The sequence below is a fragment of the Vulpes vulpes genome, chromosome 3 (assembly GCF_048418805.1).
Source record: "Vulpes vulpes isolate BD-2025 chromosome 3, VulVul3, whole genome shotgun sequence".
In the NCBI taxonomy this organism is placed as follows: domain Eukaryota; kingdom Metazoa; phylum Chordata; class Mammalia; order Carnivora; family Canidae; genus Vulpes; species Vulpes vulpes.
The window spans coordinates 61505648-61529582 of NC_132782.1; the positions used below are offsets into that span (position 1 = coordinate 61505648).

The 23935-nt window shown below is 38.3% G+C and overlaps 2 protein-coding genes across 2 annotated transcripts in view; both read left to right on the forward strand.

Moving 5' to 3' along the window:
• LOC140598238 (putative coiled-coil domain-containing protein 144B) overlaps nucleotides 1–14872 on the forward strand; it is a 33055-nt gene extending 18183 nt beyond the window's left edge. Inside the window, exons 5-8 of the mRNA XM_072752647.1 lie at nucleotides 3384–3472; nucleotides 4561–5652; nucleotides 8235–8437; nucleotides 13624–14872. Of these exons, the coding sequence (XP_072608748.1) occupies nucleotides 4654–5652; nucleotides 8235–8437; nucleotides 13624–13798 (1377 nt within the window). The 5' untranslated portion in view covers nucleotides 3384–3472; nucleotides 4561–4653 and the 3' untranslated portion in view covers nucleotides 13799–14872. The remainder of the gene's footprint in view (nucleotides 1–3383; nucleotides 3473–4560; nucleotides 5653–8234; nucleotides 8438–13623) is intronic.
• Nucleotides 14873–15478: 606 nt separating this feature from the next.
• LOC140598056 (ankyrin repeat domain-containing protein 26-like) overlaps nucleotides 15479–23935 on the forward strand; it is a 52515-nt gene continuing 44058 nt past the window's right edge. Inside the window, exons 1-2 of the mRNA XM_072751270.1 lie at nucleotides 15479–15756; nucleotides 16137–16275. The gene's annotated coding sequence lies outside the window, so the exon portion shown is untranslated. The remainder of the gene's footprint in view (nucleotides 15757–16136; nucleotides 16276–23935) is intronic.

Below are 23935 nucleotides of genomic sequence, written 5' to 3' on the forward strand. Positions count from 1 at the left end.
ATTCAGACCTTGAAGACTCTTTATTATTAATGGACAGAGCTTTTATGGAATACAGAATATGTAATAGAGCTTGGTGAGTGAATTAAACTGTGTAATACTAGAGAATAAAAAAGAGAAAATGAGAGAGTTAAATTCATCTGTGTGAATGCCAAGTATAGGACACGTAAAATATAATTAGCTACGAATGAGTAGTAAGTAGTGCGTCTGGGAGAGGAGCAGGACTTGTGGCTGTTTCTCTAACAAAAGAATTTGTACAATTTTGTTAAGTTTGTATTGTTATTTACATTATAATAAAGGAAACTTTGTTTTCAGATTTTTCTGATTGTGATTCTAGTTTGTCCCTCAGTAATGAGACTTGTCAAAGAACTGGGGATTTGAAAGTTGATAATAAATGCCCATTTGTATCACAACCAATGATCAAAAATGAGTCAGCATCCACAGAATTTGGACAGACGACCTTAATAGATAAAATATTAATATTGGAGCTGTGTTTCAGTTAGAGAATTCTGTGCTCCATGGCCTGTGCAAATCACTGCTACTAGAAAACAGAGCAAAAAAGGTAAAGAATCAGAGAGAGTTCAGCGTCCTCATGATTTCACCATAGTTCTGATTTTTCAAAAATAATTTTGTGGTAAAATTTACTTTGTGTTTACTCCTTTCATGCAACCTGCCACCAAACAGAGCATCTTTCAGCAAGACATTTTTGCATTCTTCCTCTAATCAAAGCCACATATAAATAAGAAAGAGAATTAGGAGAAAATAATTTCTTTTAGGCTCGTGTTCAGCTTTCACTTGAGAGTGGGTAGTGGGATTAGATTTAGAATTTGGGGACCAGTTGGGAAAACTAGGTAGAGATGTAAAGATTGTTTACTCACAACATAGTTTCTTAGCTTTATTTTTATAGCTCTAAATTCATAAGTATTGGTCACACTATATTCACTGTAACAAACAAAAGCACCTTCCCAAACAGAATATTAAAATATTTCCTATATTCTCTATGACTTTATTTTGGAGTTGACTTTCCCAGCAGTAATTGGAATCATTGAGAATTTACTACATAGTGTCCTCTTCTCAGCTATGTAGGCATAGTCCATCTCCTTGTTTGATTATTTTTATTTTACTTTTTTAGAGAGTGTCAGAAAGTAAGGAGGGAGGGGGGTGGGCAGAAGGAGAAAGAGAATCCCAAGCAGGATCCACACTAAGCACGGAGCCCACTGCAGGACTCAGTCTCGCACAACCCTGAGATCATGACCCAAGCTGAAATCAAGAGTTGGATACTTACCTGGCTGAACAACCCAGGTGCTGCTTTATTATTTTAAATGAGTAAAGAGTTCCTAAGGAATATTGGTTTTAAGTATCAAATATCATTTAAAAAGAATATATGGAAAGTCAGTTCTAATTCTACTAAGATGTTCAGTTGATTAACCACATCTAACATGTGTTCTACTTAATGTATCAGTTAATCCAGTGTCCTTTATCAGTCATATGGTCACGTCTGTACTAACATATCATATAATATTTTTTCACTCCTGTAGTTTTGTTATTTTCTTTCTTCTAGAATCAACTCATTTTCTAAAGATTTTCAGTTATCTCCAGGAGTAGTGAGTATAGGCTGTAAATCCAAATTTATTGATCTATACAAGTGACTTGTTTGCTGTTACTTCTTTGTGAGCTTGGTAGATCCAAGAAACAGGACTTTAAAAAGAAAACACCTGTAGGCTCCTGTACCACAGGAAAATGTAAAACAAAACCAGTTACAAAGTACATGCAAGCAACATAAAACAGTTCATGTAAAATTATATCTCTTTTCCCTTGATGCCAGCATTGTTGTTGATTCACTTAATACAGATTTATTCTGTACTGAGCCCTGATGATTTTATATTCTGGATATTTCTGGAACCATTCAGTCAGTTGAGGTGTGTATCATCTTTGTTTTGCATTACTACCTTCTAATTCATCTCCTGTCTTTGATCACAGTGCCCCTCACACTCATCCCTCCCCACAGTATGTAGAGTGATCTGTCTCAAATGCATATACGACCGTGAACCACTGTTGAAAACATATTTATATCCAGGCATCTTAAAATTACATACAAAGCTTTCATAATCTTGACTTCTGCCTAAGTCTTCATCTTTAGCCCTTTATACCGTCCGCCCTTATCTCTGGTATCCTGAACTGCTAGTGATGTCTTCCTCTGTGATCTCTCTATTTTAGACAAATATTTACCCTGTTGTGTGCTTCTCTCCCTTGTCTTACTACAGCCTTGCATGCTCTCCCCATTTTCTGCCCTTTAATCCCTTTGAATCTGTCTGACGTCACTGTTACAGTCTCAGTTTAGGCCTTAGGTCTATGAAAGCTATTCCTGACACCTTACATCTCTATGCTTCTTTAAACCCGGTCCCCTATCCATCACTTAGTGGGAACTCAGTGAGTAATACTAAGTGACATAAAGACTGTTTGCTTTTATAAGTACTAAGTAACATAAAGACTGAAAGATGATTTAAGAGATTGTCCCCTACAGGGATGCCTGGGCGGTTCATTCGGTTGAGTGTCCAGCTCTTGATTTCAGTTCCGGTCTTATCTCAGACTTGTGAGATGGAGCCCCGGGTGGAGCTCAGCACTGGGGGTGGAGCCCACTCAAGATTCTCTCTCTCTCTCTCTCTCTATCTCATCGAGATTGTCCCCTACAGTGTAGGAGCAAAAGAACTAGATACATAAAGAAGTAGTTTACAGTTCAGGTGGTGAAGGTGCACTAGAAAAAGCTGTAAGGTATTAAGGTAACCCCAAAGAAAGAGATACATTTTTATCTGAGAAAGAATAGCCATAATCAAGGATGACTTTACACAGCAGTCTGAGTCCTAAAAGATGCAAGGAAATTTGTCAAGTAGTAGAGGAAAATAATTTCAGAAACATTTACTTATTGGGCACATACACCCACAGGATGTATGTCCAGTGTATCCCAGAGGATATACACTGATACAGACATGAAAAGTACTAATAATTTTGGAAATGATGAATAACGTTGTGGTTGAAGCTTAAGGTGTTGTTTAAGAGGTACTGTTACAAAGTAGAGAATAATCTCTTGTGATTTTATATGTTTCTACTGGATTTTAAACTTTTGTTTTGTTTCTGATTGTTTTGTTCATGGATGTTAGTGGATGAATTTGTGAATGAATCTTGGAGATGTTTGTGTGCCTTTAACCTGGTGACGTTTAGTATTTCTCAAATGGTTTGTTGAAATTTTAGATAATTAGAAGTATTTCTTAAATATTCAGCTAAAGATGAATTTAAACTCTTCAGTGATAAATGATATTTTCTATTTCTATAGAGGTAATAGCTTTTATCTAACCTTTCTAAGTAGTCCATTTTAACTAAATATATAGATTTTTCGTCAGAACCAGACTTAGAAGTGGCATCAGAGCAAAAGCAAGAGCAAGAAAGGCCTGATAAAAGTGAAAATAACCACCCCCAGGTATGTAAAACTTTAAATTTCTGATTTCATATTGTTTTCCCTGCTTTTCTAATACTACATGGTTCAAGTGAAACTCTTTGAGTGGATATATTGAAGTCAATAGAGTATAATTTAATATTCAGTTTTTATAAAATTTTACGAGTTACAAAACTTAAAATGTTGTAATTTTTAGTAACTAAGTTTAGCTAAACTTCATCCTTGGAATTTAGGCAAAAAAATTCTTTTGAGACAAAAATAATTCTAAATATTCTTTGCTTCTTCCATTTTTGTAACTTCTTTACATGATAAAGAAGGTAGCATCAAATATTGAGTCATGTTTAAGCAGTTGAAATTATGAGCAGTATAACAATGATGACTACTGACTTAGACTCATGTACAAGGAGTGATTATTCTCAGTGGTTCAAAGTGTCCAGTTCTCTATTTCCAGTTACAAATGCCAAGATTAAAGATTTATTCTGCTTTGTGATCTCTGTGTAGTTGACTTGAGAGAATGGGGTCATGAAATCAGCACGATCGCCTATTGTAGAATCACACCTTCCAGGATGGGACCTTTGTAGTTGGATTTAAACAATAACTCTTTCAGTTATTTCAGCACAGGAAATCCATATTATTAATATTTTTCTCATGCACTCTCAGTGGACATTACAATATATTAGAGCTGGATACAAGCAGATAATCTATAGCGATGTCTAACACTATCATAGTATATAATTTAAATTAAAATATAGGAATTTATTTTTCTTTGATTGATGTTAATTGATATTTGCCCCCCAAAAATGTAGTTTGCCTATTATCTAGGTTTCAAACTTGTAAAAACTCCTGAAATGCATTGTTGGGGCTCACTGTTTAAGATACAAGGGAATAAAGTGTTTTTAAGTTTGTAACATTAAAAATCATCCGATTCATTTTTTGGTAGATGTAACTGTATTGAGTTGTTTAGTTAAGAAAAACCTGACAAAATATAAGTGAATGGATTTATGCTTTTCTTCTGTCCTCACTTCTTAGTTATAATCCAGTGACTTAGGAACAGCTAATAACTAAATTTTAATTATTTTCTATTTTTCTTTGTCCGTATTTGATTACCTAAGGATAAAGTTATTTTACAAACATGTATCCTGGCTGAAAAGACATCTGAAAGCCAAACCAAGCAAGTTAACATTCCACTTGTGCAACTGCAAAATATGGCTCGAGAACCAGAAATGAATATGGAATGTGGTAGACAGGGTGATAGATCTGTACATTCAGAACATCATCGTGTGCACGAGGAGTATGAGGAGATACAGATGAAACAAGGCAAATTAGATTGGAAAAATGTGAAACGCATGAGCAGAGAGTTAAAGCAGAAGATTGGTAAAACTTGTAAAAAGTACGGAATTATTACTCATCCTAAGTTAGAACCACTACGTGGTAATTCTAAAGAAGCAGACTTAAAGGAAATACCTCCTAATGTGACAAAAGTTACACTTGATTGTGAGGAAAAAGATGAATTTGGAGTGTCTGTCTCTGTAGTACCTCAGGCCTTTCCTGAACAAAAAGAGCCTAGTCTCGAAAATGCTATTCTCTCTCATTCATACTCTGGGTCCCTGGACTATGCTTGCCAGTCATCTTCTAAGCTTTCTTCCCATGAAAATGATAACAAACCAGGTGAGCATGTTTTTAACAAAAATGAGAGTCTTGATAGCGATCCAGAAAATAAAGTAAGGAACCCACTAGTTACATTTGAAGTGAAAGAAGACCAAGAGTTTGACATGCAGATGGCCAAAAGTTTGAACCAAAATACCACCAATAGTAAATTAGACACTGGCTATATCCCTCCGTATAGTGACCCAGAAAGCCTTTTTGATTTGCGGCTTGCCCACTCCAATGTGGCGAAACAAATGATTCAGAAGAAAAGGCATGATACTTCTGCTATTACAAACACTTACAAGAAAACAAAACCAATACGAGACTCTTTCCAGAAGCCATTATATGCAGATAATGACAGTACTGATAACTATAAAAGTACGGAACCTGCATTAGAAAATGTGAGTTCTTCACCACGTCCTTTCAGAACATCAAAAGTATATCAAAAAGAAGAATTACAGCAAGATATGCAAAATCTGCAAAGGTTTAAGAATGAGAAAGGCATGTTACAAGAAAAACTGGCTTTGGAAAAAGAGAAAGTTGAACTTCAAAAAGAGGTAGAGAGATTCACTTTGCTGCTGCTCTTTTGACTTTTTTGTCTTTGTCAATTATCTGAGCCATTTTGATTTTCCACTTAAGAAAAAAGCTCATGTATAAAATGGGGTCATCTCAATATATAATTGTGTTCGGAAATAGATTATTTCTGCTATCTAAATGATAGGAATGCAGGAAAACCTAAGATTTGTGTTCCTTAAGTTTCTTTCAGTTTCCCAAGTGGCGTGTGAACTGGAAAGCTCTTTTCGCTATGCACCCTGTGACCTCATGAACCAGAATAACCGTAGAGAAAATTGGTTTAAAATGCGATTATCTTGGGGTGCCTGGGGGGCACGGTCAGTTGAGAGTCCTAGTCTTGTTTTTGGCTTGGGTTGTAATGTCAGGGTTGTGAAGAGGAGCCCCACGTCAGGCTCTGTGCTCAGCATGGAATGGAGTCTGCTTGAGTTTCTCTCTCTCGCTGTGCCTCTCTCATGCTATCAGTCTTGTTCTCTAAAATACATAGATCTTTAAAAAATGTATCATAATATCTAAGATTTTTATCTATTGGCTTAAATATAAGTTGCACTTCCATAAACAATAAAATGGAAAAGAAGTTGGGATGCCTGGGTGGGTGGCTCACCTGTTGAGTGTCTGCCTTTGGCTCAGGGTATGATCCCGGGATCTGGGATTGAGTCCCACATCAGGTTCCCTGCATGGAGCCTGCTTCCCCCTCTGCCTGTGTCTCTGCTTCTCTGTGTGTGTGTCCCTGATGAATAAATAAATAACGTCTTTAAAATAAATGAATACATAAAATGGAAAAGAAGCAATAACTAAGGGAAGGGATATAAACAAATATTTCATCTAAACCAATCTATTTATTGCTTCTGTTTATTGCTTCAGTATGTGTAGTCTTCTCTGCTATCCTCAAACTCTTGGAACTTCAAATTCCAACACGACCACTTTTTGAGATATTTTTAAGAACAAATATTTGCATTATCACCAGTTTTTTTCTCCCATGTTTTAAAAACAGACTCCTTTTTTCTTTTAGGATTTATTTATTTATTTATTTATTTATTTATTTATTTACTTACTTACTTACTTATTTACTTATTTATTTGAGTGTGTGATCAGGGTGAAGGGTAGAGGGAGAGAGAAAGGGAGAGAAGCAGACTCCCCAGTGAGTGTGGAGCCTGAAGCGGGCTCAATCCCATGATCATGACCTGAACTGCAATCAAGAGCTGGAGGCCCAACTAACTGTGCCACTCAGGCATCTCCTCCACGTTAAAAAAAAAAATTATTTTTTTTAGATTTTATTTCACACTGAGAGAGAGAACACAAACAGGGGAGCAGCTGTAGGAGGGAAAGGGAGAAGTATGCTCCCGGCGGAGCAGGAAGCCTGATGCACGGGTCTTGATCCCAGATCCCGGGGATCATGACCTGAGCCAAAGGCAGATGTTTAACTGACCAAGCCACCCAGGTGCCCACGTGTGTGCGTGCGTGTGTGTGTGTGTGTGTGTATACACATATATGTGTTTGTTTAATCACCATTCTCAGATGTTTTTGTTGAGTCAAATCTTTACATCTTGTTTAATAAAGTATGATATATTTTGACACATACGACTTTTATCATGTAGGTAGCATAGATTTTCAGCAAACCTTCAGTATTTGACTCTAAGGGAGAAAACTGATGTTTGAGGTGAAAAATAAACAAAATCTAGAGATGTCCTCCTTTCAAATAAAAATTAGCTAAGCGCCTCATGCCCAATTAAGGTATTAAATTACTGTGCCAAAGTCACACTTTTAGCATAGCTGATTAATAAACTTGTTGGGTCATTTATTTGATTCAGCATTAAGGAATTGTATCATCTCTTTGATGCTAGGTAATGCCACTTTAGGAACTTTGGACAAATCATGTAACCTTTTTTGGTTTTATTCCCATTATCAATAGAAAATTGGATTAAAGTTGATAATTACTTTTATACCCTCTAGCTATAAAATTTTGTGGTTATGGAATGTGAAATTTGGGGAGCATTACTCATTTCCCAAAATTCTACGCTAATCTCAGTTTTGCTCTGCTCCTTTTATGTTGTGGTGAACTTTGGTTCACATATTTTAATGAACACTGTGACTTTTTTGATAGCCCTGGGATCCAAATGAAAAAAGAATTATAAAAGGCAGTTGGAGAAAGAATAGCTCAGTGCAGAAATGGAAAGCTTCCTCTTTGTTCCTGGAGCATCACAATGTCACATCCTTTAAATCTGTCAGTGTAAGCAAAATCCAGATGGTAAAGACAGAAGAGGACAGATTTTTGTGTCTTTTTATTCCTTTGTATCTGCTGGTCAGATGGGGTGAAGTTGGGAATGTTAGGTGGATATGAACACAAAATTAAGAAAGTCCTTTTTGGAATTCTGGAAAGTTATGTTGTTCTATTCCAACAGAAATGAAGCAGAATTTCCAAAAATTGCAATTACATGCAATGATAAAGTTAAGCGCAAGATAGTTTTATTGATTAAAATTATGATAAACTAAGAGTCAAATGATACAATTAATGAAAAAAGTCCTTTTTAGTGAATAAAGTTGTAACAGTATCAAATTTCCATTCAAGACTGGAAAAGAAAGGAAGCAGCACATGAGTAGTGAAATGGAAGGAGCAGAAAACATATATGCTGCTGCTGCTGCTGCTCCTGCTGCTGCTGCTGCTGCTGCTGTTCCTGTTCCTGTTCCTGCTGCTGGACTAATTCAACAAAGAAAGAGTGGAAAAACTGATTACCACCTGTTTCCTACTACGCAGAATGAAGATTCTGATAGGTAAGCCTGTAGCAATATTTAAACAATAGATAATTATTATTTTTCTATAAAACAAATTGTTTGGAGCTAATGTTCATGATTAACACATTTTATATTTTTAGTAGAGATATTCCACCCAGGGTGCTAAACAGAAAAAGGCAAAGACCGGTAAGGTATCAATTTTTTTTTGCAGGCATAGTGATAAATATTTAATTAAAAAAAATAACCTAGGTTAGCAAATGTGAGGCAAAAGTCATTCTCATACACTTGTTAGGTGAAAATTGTCAAATCCGTTGCACCTGAGTGGCTCAGTGGTTGAACGTCTGCCTTTGGCTCAGGTTGTGATCTCAGGGTCGTGGGATCAAGTCCTGCATCAGGCTTCCCATGAGGAGCCTGCTTCTCCGTCTGCCCATGTCTCTGCCTCACTCTGTGTCTCTCCTGAATGAATAAATAAAAATCTTTAAAAGAGAGAGAGAGAAAGAAAATTGACAAATCCTCTCTGAAGAGTGATGTAGCAGTGCATTTCAAATTTCACATATGCTGTCCCTATATTCCAACGGCTTCATTGCCAGGAGTAGATCCTATAGGAAAACATGACTTGTGTGAACACTTAGACACACATATTATAAGAACATTTATTATATATTATTATATATATAAAATATGACAGATATATTAAGAATACTTACATAAACATGTTACATATATATGTTAAGATTATCTATCAAAAACTTGGAGGGAGTCTAACTCTCCATCCCTAAGGAAGTAAGTTTTCACACCTATAAAATAATGCAGCGTGTAACTATCTGAGAAAATGAATTAAGGTCTGCAGGGTTTTGATTGTTTAACAAAGTATATATATATATATATTTAAATTTTATTTTTATTTATTCATGAGAGACACACAGAGAGAGAGATAGAGAGAGAGAGAGAGGCAGAGACACAGGCAGAGGGAGAGGGAGAAGCAGGCTCCATGCAGGGAGCCTGATGTGGGACTCGATCCCAGGACTCCAGGATCACACCCTGGGCTGGAGGCAGGTGCTAAACCGCTGAGCCACCCAGGGATCCCCCAAAGTATATTTAAAATGTTTGGTTTGATGTCTTACAGAAACTTTAGAATACTTTTAATATCTGCTGAGTTGCAAAAGGAAGTTACCTGCTACACTGGCACTCTACCTTAGAGTGCTCAAATGTTGGACTCTCAAATTGATCTGAATATTATTATGAAGAGATTTCACATGGCAACTTGTCCCATATTCTGTATAAACATTTGATCCCTATGCTATAAACCAAGAGGTTGTTAATGCAGTGAATCTTCTTTTTCATGCACTTTGCATGAAGATTATTTATTTGAGAGAGAGAGAGAGAGTGTGTGAGTGCAGGGAGCGGCAGAGGCAGAGGGAGAAGCGGGGAGCCTGAAGTGGGGCTGATCCCAGGACTCCAGGGTTATGACCTGAGCCGAAAGCAGACGCTTTACCGACTGAGCCAACCAAGTGCCCCTTATTCTTCCTTTTTAAAGAGCATATATTTCAACATGCACCACATCAAATTTTTCAATAGTGACTTCATATTATATAATCTTCGAAAATTCACTTTCCATTAATTCTAAACACAGTGGATCTATTAAAACATAAGTCAGATTATGTCCTCCTCTGCTCAAAACCTAATGGCCTCCCATTCACTCAAGTTCTTTCTAATACCTACAAGGCCTTATGTGACTTGTTCATCTCGGGTCCCTCCCTATCCTTTCCTCCTTCTGTCTCTCTGATTTGAACTATTTTCTATCCCTTACCTTCTGTTCAGCCACACTTGAATTTCTCACTATTCTCACCCCCACCCTCATTATAAACACTTCAGGCATACCTCTGTACTTGCTATAAACTCTCTGTGCAGTGCTTTTCTCTCAGGTATCCTCATGGCTTACTCCTTGCTCCCTCTTTTTCTCCCTGGTTTTTGCTTCAAGGTCATTTTCTCAGCAAGGCCCTTCTTGGTTTATCCTGATTAGTATTTCGACTACTCCTTTTGCTACAACACGTCAAAATTTGATTTCTCTGCTTTAGTTTTTCTCCTCTCATACTGTGTAGTTTGCCTAGGTAGTTTATTGTTACTGTGTTTACTTTCCTCATGAGTAGGGTTTTTTTTCTGTTCATGGCCATGTCCTCAGTGCTTAGAGAGCATTCTAGCATATATAGTGCTATGCAATAAATGTTTGTTGAGTGAATGGAGTTTAACTAAACCGTGTGTATTGTTTTTAACATAATACCAATTCTCACTTAAACAGAAAGAATGGTTGGCATGGGTCCATTCTGACGATTTAACCTGTCCGTTATCTGCATTTTGTGGATTATTTGGGCCTAATATTGTGGTTACTTGCTACTTATTCTTTTACTGGTATTTATGTTAGTTTTAATTATAGTAGAATGGAACAAAGGAAGAGCAAACTTCATTTATGTTTCATTAAGGAGAATGAAATGTGGTGGTAAATTATTATAGGACTTTAAACATTTTTGCCAGAGGATATGAGCCCTCAATATCTGAAATATAAAGGTGAAGTTGGAATTTACTGCTGACTAATAAGAGGGAGCTATGCTGGCCACTTACAGTCTTTTCTGACAGAGTAGTCTTCACTTTCTATATACAGTTTCAGGAAAAGTGGAGTTTAAGACTTGGGAGACTTTCAGAGAATTAAGTGGTTTGTCATCATCTGAAGCACCATGGTAATTTGGGTAAGACTGTTGTTGATTGGTTGGCACTCAAGGCATGCGTATTGGAGTGATTTTGTCCCACATTGGCTATACCTCAGGAGGGAGAAGCTGACATTGGTTGGCTGGTGAGTGAGGACAGATGGCATTGATCATTACAAACATTTAAAACTGGTTCTGATGGGTTCTCGTTACCATGGCTGCATGTTAGCATTCCCCCACCAACATAACTTTGAGGTGTCTTTAACCAGTTGTTTTCTATTTACAAGTTGCTTCTAAAAAAAAAAAAAAGTTGCTTCTATCAACTGTTTTCAAAATGAAAGCTATTTCATATCCATAATTACAGATTTACTTCTGAAATTTGGGTCGAGAAGAATTGTTTAATAATTGCTTTCAGGAAGATCCATCTTTTTTGGATGTTTTTTTTTTTTGGATGTTTAATTTAACTAGAAGAGTTAGCTGTATGGCAGTTTTATTTTTTTTTATTTTTTAATTAATTTTTATTGGTGTTCAATTTACCAATATACAGAAAAACACCCAGTGCTCATCCCGTCAAGTGCCCACCTCAGTGCCCGTCACCCATCCCCCTCCAACACCCACCCTCCTCCCCTTCCACCACCCCTAGTTCGTTTCCCAGAGTTAGGAGTCTTTATGTTCTGTCTCCCTTCCTGATATTTCCCAACATTTCTTTTCCCTTCCTTTATATTCCCTTTCACTATTATTTATATTCCCCAAATGAAGAAACAAACAATCCAATCATGAAATGGGCAAAAGACATGAAGAGAAATCTCACAGAGGAAGACATGGACATGGCCAACATGCACATGAGAAAATGCTCTGCATCACTTGCCATCAGGGAAATACAAATCAAAACCACAATGAGATACCACCTCACACCAGTGAGAATGGGGAAAATTAACAAGGCAGGAAACCACAAATGTTGGAGAGGATGCGGAGAAAAGGGAACCCTCTTACACTGTTGGTGGGAATGTGAACTGGTGCAGCCACTCTGGAAAACTGTGTATGGCAGTTTTAAAACAGTAATGGCTGGTTTTGTTTTTTTGTTTTCAGTGCCCTAAAGTTACTCAATTGATAATCTCCTATGGGAAAATTCAGTCTTTTTGTAAATTTACATAGCTATATGCTCATAATATTTTCTTGCATGCATTTAGTCCATGAAAAAAATATATAATTTTCTGTTGGTAAATCTAGCTTTTTGTATTAGGATTAGATACTAAGCTAAAAGTATGCACAAGTTACCAAAACTAATTCTTTTTCTTTGTCCCTTTAAAATTATTTTTAAAAATTTATTCATTTGAGAGAGAGAGAGAGAGAGAGAAAGAAAGAAAGAAAGAAAGAAAGAAAGAAAGAAAGAAAGAAAGAAAGAAAAGAAAGAAAGAGCAAGTGGGGAGAGAGAGAATGAGATGGAGAGAGGATATCAAGCAGACCTGGGGGTGATTCCACGACCTTCAGATCATGACCTGAGCCAAAACCAAGTCAGACACTTAAACTGACTAAGCCCTTGCAGTTGTTCATTAAACTTCTTTTTTTTGCTTATGTAGTGTATTCCTCATTTTATTGAATTAACTGTTTTTTAAAGATTGTATTCATTTATTTTAGCGAGAGAAAGAGTGTGTGACCTAGGGGGGAGTAGCAGAGGGAGAGGGACACTGTGCTGAGTGTAAGCCTGATGCAGGGCTCAATCTCATGACCCTGAGATCATAGCCTGAGATGAAATCAAGCATCAGACACTTAATTGCCTGACCCACCCAGGCACTCCTGAATTGGCTTTTTGTGTTTTCTGGTAGCTCCTTGAATTTCCTTAAGACTGAGATTTTGAAATCTTTCTTGGATAAATTACAGATCTTCACATGTCTGAGATTGATTACAGGAAGATTATTGTAATCCTTTGTTGGTGTCATATTTCCTTGATTTTGTCATATCCTTTTGCATTGCTGTCTTTGCCTTTGAAGTAGCAGTCACCTCCTCCAGTCTTTAATGACTACTGCTCCCATGTGTCCAAACCTGATTGTTTTGCTCTGGTGGTGTCCTAGAACTTCTCTGCAGGAAAGCTGGTTTTCCACGAAGACTCTCTACCCCCATGGGTGATTATCTAAGTGTTTTCCAGGGACTCCCAGATGGTGGCTGTGAGGGTGAGGGTGGTGCCAATTTATGGGCTTTTGCCGGATCCATAGCTGGGAGTGTAGTGCGTATGCCTGTTACCCGATGCATGGGCAGATGAGACTTTTCCGCCGTGCCTTGGTGAATGGCACTTGATTCCACAGGTCCTACACAGGCAGTTTTGTCCCCACAAATGACATTGTATCATAATTGTATATGTGTATTTCCTTGCATATGGTTGCGCTTCATAACTGTTCTATGAATTAATAAATGAATTCAGATGGGTAACAGATGTTTACCAAAAAATTTTTTATTCCTTACCAGTAAAATTATTAGAAAATATTGGCTTTCTAATGGATCTTTTAACTGGATTTTTGTTTTAAGTAATGATCCTGGTTTGTCTACCATGGAAATAAAGAAAGATAAAAATGTAAAGTGGGCATCAAAAGCATCTGTGATTACACCAGGCTTTGAGGAGGCCGATTCCCTAACTGGTAGTCTACTACGAGTGAGTAATGACAACAGTCTAAGTGAAATGGATCAGGATGAAAGAAGGTAAAATCCCATAAATTCTTTATTTCCCTCTGAAGGAATGTTAACTATGATTATTATGTAAGTAAAACACTGTAATATACAGCCTGTTGTTACAGGCTGAGGGAAGAAATACTCAAGTATATCAAAAAGACCACTTGAAAGGTTAGGATGAGGAGGAGTGACTTTTTTTTTAAGATTTCATTTATTTATTTGTGAGAGACACAGAGAGTGAGGCAGAGACATGGGCAGAGGGAGAAGCAGGTTCCCTCTGGGGAGCCCAAAGCAGAACTCGATCCCAGGACCCCCAGATCAGGATATGAGTTTTGTGGTAAGAGATTGTTTATTTAGAATCGGTTCCACCGTGCAGTATTCTCATATCATTGAATATTCAGATACTATCCTTCATCGATTGAAAAAATATATATATATATATTTATAATAGTAAATATACAGACACATAGGCGATTCTGAATAGAACTAATCATTTCTTGATAGGTTTTAAGGTATTCAGTACCTTTGACAGTATCATGAATAGCTATGATTTTGTGAGGGGCTTTGGAGTATCTGATTATATTAAGTTAATATTTGTTTAGGTTCTGGGGGAAAGGGGAATGGTTTTGTTTATTTACAATATGTTTATTTACAATCGAAAAACTATTCATCTATCATAGATTTTTACTTTTGGATTATAAAGTTCTAAATTACAAGAGCCACGGTTACTGTACCAGCAGCGTCATTGACACATATTGTGTGCTTCATGAGTAATTGTTGAATCCATGAATAAACATTTGAATGAGTAAAGGAATGCCCATTAATGAACTTCTTTAGAAGAATTAAATATTTAGTTTATTGAAAGTAGATTTTCAATACTGCTTAGGTATGAAGTGTTTTAATTTAAAAAATGTGTGTGGGATCCCGGGGTCGCACAGCAGTTGAGTGTCTTGCCTTGGGCTCAGAGCGTGATCCTTGGGTCCCACACCAGGCTTCTTGTGGGGGAGCCTGTTTCTCCCTCTGCCTATGTCTCTGCCTATGTCTCTGCCTGTCTCTCTCTGTGTGTCTCTCTAGTGAATGGATAAATAAATAAAATCTTTTAAAAAAATAAAAAAATTAAAAATGTATGTAAGATTCAGAAATTATTTCTAGAATAAGTATAGCTAGAAATGGAATAATACTATAGATTCAATTGCTATCACATTACTTAGAAATACTTAACTTACTTTTACCACATATTTTAAAACACATGTTTGGAAGGGACATTTCCTGGACTTGAGTTCTGGGTGGTCTGCTCCTACCAGCTGTATGGGCTTGGGGAAGTTCCTTAGATTTTTGTGCCTCATTTGCTTCCCGTGAAAAGATACCCAGTATAATTGCCTACTTCATACGGTTTGTGTAAGGCCTAAAAACCCTTTAGGATATGTAAACTGTTCCAAATAATGCATAGTAGTTGCACAGTAAAACTTCAAAACACTAAAATCACGATTATTTCAAAAGGGCTTATGTCATTAAAAAAACTTAGTTTGCACTTTCCAAATTGATTTAGTGAAAACTTGTTTTTATTGAAAATGACAACAAAAAATGTGGTATATTTACCCCTATCAAATAATGTAAGTAACATTAGGATTTTCCTTTACTTTTGCAATTTTGATCTAAATTTAATACTTTGTTAATATTGCTATTAATATTGCTTAGATATGCTTTAAATATTCTTGTATTTTAAGTATTTAATATTTTCCTGAAAAGAATCCTTCCTCTTTTTAAATTTTTTTAAAATTTATTTATGATAGTCACACACAGAGAGAGAGAGAGAAGCAGAGACACAGGCAGAGGGAGAAGCAGGCTCCATGCACCGGGAGCCCGACGTGGGATTCGATCCCGGGTCTCCAGGATTGCGCCCTGGGCCAAAGGCAGGCGCCAAACCGCTGTGCCACCCAGGGATCCCCTCTTCTGAGACCTGCAAAGAAAACATCTAAGGACAAGAACAAGGTAGACAAACAAACAAAATATGTAATTCTATTTCATTTATGATATATTTTTATTATATTATTCTATTTCATTCATGATATATTTTTATTATATTATTTTGATATTTCATATTTATCAGAAATATTCCATGGTAAAAAAATTACTTTATGAAACGCATAGTGAAAAAATGAAAATTTTCCTTTGTTGAATAGACATCTGCTGTGAAAAATTTATTCAGAAACACCAATTATTGATAAAGGTCTTTTTGATAAAAATCAGTTGTTTTAAAAAGTACCTATGTTTTTGCTTTTTTAAAAAGATGGATATTTATCATCTTTCTACACTTAGTATATTTTATAAATATTTGGATGACATTTTGAAATAGTATTATTTATTTGTAGGTCAAAAAGCAAGTGAAGTCTGTGGAGCATCTTGATGACTTAACTCAGTCATCTGAAGCAGCTTCAGAGGATTGCAAGTTGCAATACTCTGATTATAAGAGTTCCCTGTTGCTCATTGAACTTGGCATGGATTGTAAAGGTAGGGCCGTCGTATAAATATAAAGCCTTTTTCTGTATATATATGATTGTAGTAATATGTGCACATCTCGTCTAGCACTGCGCCACACAACACTGAGGTGTTATAGAGCTACTCATCTCAGAAATATGTTTTATATTAAAATAGAGAACTATTGAATGCTCTCATCCAAAGAACTATAATTTCCATTGTGGTTGTCCATGTGGGAATGGCACACTTGATGTGTTTGTGAACTCTGCTTCTCTTCTGTGCCTTACCATTATTTTTCTCCTAGATTACTGAGCTAACCTCAGGACTGTTTTCCCTGCCATTCCACCTCTCGGGATCTTGGTCTACACTGCAACCATACTTACTATACATTTTTAAAAGTTTACATTTCATCACGTTACCCCCTTGCTTAAAGCTTAGCTGTTACTTCTTAATGCTATGAGGTGAAAGACCATAGTCCACTAGCTTCATCTCGTATGGTTTCATATCCATCTTTCCATCCGTGTCTCAGCCACTGTCTTAGATGGTTTTTCATATAATAGAGGCTTTCTTTCTCCAACAGCTTTAGTTAGGTAAACTGCATGTGTATGAAGCATATAATTTGATAGTTTTGTCATATATATACACATATGAAACCATAACTGTAATTTAGACAGTTAACATAGCCATCACTCTTAAGTCTCCTGTCTCTTCATATTGCCTTATTATGAAACTGCCAAATTGATTTCTAAAGTAATTGTACTATTTTCTAAACCCACCAGCAGTATGTGAGGGTTTCTAACTCCTCCATATATATTTATGAGTACTTAGTATTATCAGTTTTTTAATCGTAGCCGTGGATGGGTATGGTGTATACACACACACACACACAAACACACACACACAAATACATATATATGTGTATAAATATATACATTTATGGTTGTAATATACATTTCCCTAATAACTGATAATGTTGAGCTTATTTAACATCTGTGTATCTTCATTGAGCTGTCAAAATTTTTGTCATTTAAAAAGTTATGTTTATTTCTTATTTGTCGAGTGTTGATCAATCTTTCTTTTGTTTTTGATATCATATTATTTTCTAAATTGGAGTTCAGTTTGCCAGCAGATAGCATAACACCCAGTGCTCATCCCATCAAGTGCCCCCCCCAGTGCCCATCACCCAGTCACCCCAACCCCTCTCCCACCTCCCTTTCCAACATGCCATGTTTGTTTCCAAGCGTTAGGAGTCTCTCATGTTCTGTCACCCACCCTGATATTTTCACTCATTTTCTCTCCTTTCCACTTTATTCCCTTTCGCTATTTTTTATATTCCCCAAATGAATAAGACCATATAATGTTTGTCCTTCTCCGACTGACTTACTTCACGCAGCATAATACCCTGCAGTTCCATCCATGTCGAAGTAAATGGTTGGTATTTGTCTTTTCTAATGGCTGAGTAATATTCCATCGTATACATAGGCCACATCTTCTGTATCCTTAAATCTTTCGAAGGACACCGAGGCTCTTTCCACAGTTTGGCTACTATACATTGCTGCTAGAAACATTGGGGTGCAGGTGTCCCGGCATTTCACTGCATCTGTATCTTTCGGTAAATCCAGCAGTTGCACTGCTGGGTCGTAGGGTAGATCTATTTTTAAGTCTTTGAGGAATCTTCACACAGTTCTCCAGAGTGGCTGTGCCAGTTCACATTCCCACCAACAGTGCAAGAAGGTTTCCCTTTTTTTCATATCTGCTCCAACATTTGTTGTTTCCTGTTTTGTTAATTTTCCCCATTCTCACTGGTGTGAGGTGGTATCTCATTGTGGTTGTTGTTTTTTCTTTCCCTGATGGCCAGTGATTCGGAGCATTTCCTCATGTGCTTGTTGGCCATGTCTATGTCTTCCTCTGTGAAAATTCCATTCATGTCTTTCGCCCATTTCATGATTGGATTGTTTGTTTCTTTGCTGTTGAATTTACTAAGTTCTTTATAGATCTTGGATACTAGCCCTTTATCTGATACGTCATTTGCAAATATCTTCTCCATTCTGGAGGCTGTCTTTTAGTTTTGTTGACTGTTTCTTTTGCTGTGCAGAAGATTTTTATCTTGAAGTCCCAATAGTTCATTTTTGCTTTGGTTTCTCTTGCCTTCATGGATGTATCTTGCAAGAAGTTGCTGTGGCCAAGTTCAAAAAGGGTGTTGCCTGTGTTCTCCTCTAGGAATCTGATGGATTCCTGTCTCACATTTAGATCTTTCATCCATTTTGAGTTTTTCTTTGTGTATAGTTTAAGAGAATGGTCTAGTTTCATTGTTATGCACATGACTGTCCAGTTTTCCCAGCATCATTTATTGAAGAGAATGTCTTTTTTCCAGTGGATAGTCTTTCCTGCTTTGTCGAATATAACTTGACCATAGAGTCGAGGGCCCATTTCTGGATTCTCTATTCTTTTTCATTGACCTAGGTGTCTGGTTTTGTGCCAGTACCACACTATCTTGATGATCACAGCTTTGTGGTACACCCTGAAATCTGGCACTTTGATGCCCCCAGCTCTGGTTTTCTTTGTTAATATTCCCCTGGCTATTCGGTATCTTTTCTGATTCCATACAACTCTTCTGATGATTTGTTCCAACTCTCTGAAGAAAGTCCATGGTATTTTGATAGGGATTGCATTAAATGTATAAATTGCCCTGGGTAACATTGACGTTTTCCCAATATTCATTCTTCCAATCCATGAGCATGGCATGTTTTTCCATCTCTTTGCGTCTTCCTCAATTTCCTTCAGAAGTGTTCTGTACTTTTGAGGGTATAGATCCTTTACCTCTTTGGTTAGGTTTATTCCTAGGCATCTCATAGTTTTGGGTGCAATTGTCAATTGGATTGACCCCTTAATTTCTCTTTCTTCAGTCTCATTGTTAGTGTATAGAAATGCCCCTGATTTCTGGACATTGATTTGGTATCCTGCCACACTGCTGAATTGCTGTATGAGTTCTAGCAGTCTTGGGGTGGAGTCTTTTGGGTTTTCTATGTACAGTATCATGTCATCCACAAAGAGGGAGCGTTTGACTTCTTCTTTGCCAGTGTGAATGCATTTTATTTCTTTTTGTTGTCTGATTGCTGAGGCTAGGACATCTAGTACTATGTTGAATAGCAGTGGTGAGAGTGGACATCCGTGTCTTGTTCCTGATCTTAGGGGTAAGGCTCCCAGTGCTTCCCCACTGAGAATAATATTTGCTGTGGGGTTTTCATAGATGGCTTTTAAAATGCTGAGGAATGTTCCCTCTATCCCTACACCCTGAAGGGTTTTGATCAGGAATGGATGCTGTAGTTTGTCAAATGCTTTCTCTGCCTCTATTGAGAGGGTCATGTGGTTCTTGTTTTTTCTCTTCTTGATATAATCAGTCACATTGATTGCTTTACGAGTGTTAAACAAGCCTTGCATCCCGGGAATAAGTCCTACTGGGTTATGGTGAATAATCTTCCTAACGTATTGTTGGATCCTATTGGCTACTATCTTGTTGAGCATTTTTGCATCTGTGTTCATCAGGGTTATTCTCTCTACCTCTCCTTTTTGGCGGGGTCTTGGGTTTTGAAATTAAGGGGATGCTGGCCTCATAGAATGAGTTTGGAAGTACTCCATCTCTTTCTATCTTTTGAAGCAGCTTTAGTAGACTAGGTATTGTTTCTTCTACAAATGTTTGATAGAATTCCCCTGGGAAGCCATCTGGCCCTGGACTTTTGTGTCTTGGGAGGTTTTTGATGATATCTTCAATTTCCTCCCTGGTGTTTGGCCTTTTTGGACTTTCGATTTCTTCTTGTTCCAGTTTTGCTAGTTTGTGGTTTTCCAGAAATGAGTCCATTTCTTCTAGATTGCCTAATTTATTGGTGTATAGCTGCTCATACTAAGTGTTTGAAATCGTTTGTATTTCCATGGTATTGGTGGTGATCTCTCCATTTTCATTTGTGACTAATTTGAGTCTTTTCTCTCTTGTTTTTAATAAGGCTGGCTAATGGTTCATGTATCTTATTCTTTCAAAGAACCAACTCCTGGTTTTGTTGTTCTGTTTCACAGTTTTTCGACTCTATTTCATTGAGTTCTGCTCGAATCTTTATTAATTGTGTTTTTCTGCCGGGTGTAGGTTATATTTGCTGTTCTTTCTCAAGCAACTTTAGATACAAGATTAGCTTTTACATATGAGTTCTTTCCAGTTTTTTGAGGGATGCTTATATTGCGATATATTTCCCCCTCAGGACTGCTATTGCTGTATCCCAAGATTTTGAACAGTCGTATCTTCATTCTCTTTTTTTTAAATTTAATTTTATTTTTATTTATTTATGATAGGCACACAGTGAGAGAGAGAGAGAGAGGCAGAGACATAGGCAGAGGGAGAAGCAGGCTCCATGCACTGGGCGCCCGACGTGGGATTCGATCCCGGGTATCCAGGATCGTGCCCTGGGCCAAAGGCAGGTGCTAAACCGCTGCGCCACCCAGGCATCCCCATCGTATCTTCATTCTCATTAGTTTCCATGATCCTTTTTAATTCTTCCTGAATTTCCTGGTTGACCCTTTCATCTTTTACCATGATGGTAGTTAACCTCCACATGTTTCCATTTCTTCCAATATTCTTCTTGTGATTTAGTCCTGTTTCAAAGCATTATGGTCTGAAAATATGCTGGGGACAATCTCAGATTTTTGTTATCGGTTGAGACCTGATTTGTGACCCAGTATGTGGTCTACTCTGGAGAAAGTTCCTTGTGCACTTGAGAAGAACATGTTTTCAGTTGCATTTGTCTGTAAAGTTCTATAAAAATCTGTGAAATCCATCTGGTGCAGTGCATCATTTAAATCTCTTGTTTCGGGATCCCTGGGTGGCTCAGCGGTTTAGCGCCTGCCTTTGGCCCAGGGCGCGATCCTGGAGAACAGGGATCGAGTCCCACATCGGGCTCCCGGTGCATGGAGCCTGCTTCTCCCTCTGCCTGTGTCTCTGCCTCTCTCTCTCTCTCTGTGACTATCATAAATAAATACAAATTTTAAAAAATAATAAATCTCTTGTTTCTTTGGAGATATTGGGTTTAGAAGATGTGTTATTTACAGAAAGCGCCATGTTAAAATCTCCCCTTTTTAGTGTACTATTAGGTAAGTATGTCTTAATTTTGGTTATTAATTGACTGTTATACTTGGCATCTCCCACATTCGGGTCATAAATATTCATGATTGTTAGGTCCTCTTGTTGGAGAGATCCTTTAAGTATGATATAGTGTCCCTCTTCATCTCTCACTACAGTCTTTGGGATAAACTTTAATTTAGATGATATAAGGATAGGTATCCCTGGTTTCTTTGAGGACCATTTGAATGGTAAAGGGTTCTCCAACCTTTTATTTTCAGGCTGTAGGTGTTCTTAGGTCTAAAATGAGTCTCTTGGGATCCCTGGGTGGCGCAGTGGTTTGGCGCTTGCCTTTGGCCCAGGGCGCGATCCTGGAGACCCGGGATCGAATCCCACATCGGGCTCCCGGTGCATGGAGCCTGTTTCTCCCTCTGCCTATGTCTCTGCCTCTCTCTCGGTCTCTCTGTGACTATCATAAATAAATAAAAAATAAAAAAAAAATAATTTAAAAAAAAAAATAAAATGAGTCTCTTGTAGACAGCAAATAGATGGGTCTTGCTCTTTTTATCCAGTCTGAAACCCTGCACCTTTTGATGGGGTCAGTAAGCCCATTCATGTTGAGAGTTACTCTTGAAAGATACGGATTTAATGCCATCATGATACCTATTCAGTCCCTGTTTTTGTGGATTGTTTCCTTGGACTTCCTCTTTCTTTTACAGAGTCCCCCTTTATATTTCTTTCAGAAGTGGTTTAGTGGTCACATATTCTTTCAGTTCCTGCCTGTCTTGGAAGTTCTTTCTCTCTCCTTCTATTTTGAATGAGAGCCTTGCTGGATAAAGTATTCTTGGCTGCAGGTTCTTCTCATTTAGGACCCTCACTATATCCTGCCAGCCCTTTCTGGCCTGCCAGGTCTCTGTGGAGAGGTCTTCTGTTATCCTAATACTTCTCCCCATAAAGGTTAGGAATCTCTTGTCTCTTGCTGCTTTAAGGATCTTTTCTTTGTCTTTGGAATTTGCAAGTTTCACTGTTAAATGTGGAGGTGTTGAGTGGTTTTTATTGATTTCCGGGGGCGATTTCTCTATCTCCTGGATGTGGTTGCCTGTTTCCTTTCCCACATTAGAGAAGTTCCCAGCTTTGATTTGTTCAAATACGCTTTCTGGTCCTCTCTTTTGGCGGCCTCTGGAACCCCTATTAACCCTAAATTAAATTAGATTTTTCCTTCTGAGGCTGTCATTTGTTTCCCTTAACCTTTCCTCATGGCCTTTTAATTGTTTTTCTCTATTTTTCCTCAGCTTCCTTCCTTGCCATCAAATTGTCTTCTATATCACTCACTGGTTCTTCTACCTCTTGAACCCTCATTGTTAGGACCTCCAGTTTGGATTGCATCTTATTTAATTGATTTTTAATTTCTGCCTGATGAGATCTAAATTCTGCAGTCATAAAGTCTCTTGAGTCCTTTATGCTTTTTTCTAGAGCCACCAGTAGCTTTATAATTGTGTTTCTGAATTCGCTTTCTGACATTGAATTGTAATCCAGATTTTGTAACTCTGTGGGAGAGAGGACAGTTTCTGATTCTTTCTTTTGAGGTGAGTTTTTCCTTCTAGTCATTTTGTTCAATGCAGAGTGGCCAAAAACAAGTTGTACTGGAAAAAGGAGAAAAAGAGAGAAAAGGGGGGCAAGGGGGAGGACAAACAGAAAACAAAAAGCAAGAGGAGGTATCCTCTGATTCTATATACTGTAAATCCCTTGACTTCCCCGGGAGTTTCCAGCGCTGCTTGGTCAATGACTTGCTTTTTCCCCTGTCCTTCCAGCTGGTTTTCTGGGGGAGGGCCCCGCTGCGGTGATTCTCAGGTGTGTGCACCTGGGGGAGCTGCCCAGCCCCTTGGCAGGTGCAGGCTCAGTGCAAGCTGTTTATCCTGTGAAGCTCCTGTTCAGTCCCAGCTACAAGGTGACGGCAGGAGGAACAACAACAGTGGCTGCAGCCAGCTCTCCCATCTCTTGAGTCAGCTCCCGCAGTGACTACCGCAGCTCCCAGTGTGCAGGGGCCTGGGTGGTCCGGGGGCAGGGGGCGTAGATCTGCACAGCTCGGGGCCACCTGGCAGCAGGAGCGTCCTTGCTGCCCTGTGTCCTCCCGGCCTCTACCTGTCCCGGGGGGAGTGCCGGATCCTGGGCTGTGTCCCCGGTGCCCTGGGCTCTGGGGCCTGTACCACTGGAATCACATTCCCGGGGCTGCGCAGTGGCTACCACCTGAGCTGCTCCCGGGGCCCTGCTGGGCGCGGTGTCCAGCCCTTTAGGGAGCTCAGCCTGTAGTGTGTGGAGGGATCTCCTCCAGAGTTCAGTTGCTCTTTTCGTGCCCCTGGGAGCCTGAGGGCATCCGTACCCCTTCTGGGATCCTGCCCGAGCTCCCTGTGAGTGCCTTTCCTCCCAGGAAGATTGGTAAAGTTTCTGCTTCTCCAGGACTGGGCTTTCCTGTCCTGGGGGCACTAGCTGCATGGCCTTTGCCTGGCTCCTCGCGGGGGCTCCTCCCCCTTGGATGCTTTTTTATTTCTTTATGTTTTTCCGTCTTCCTACCTTGATAGAAGTGTGAAC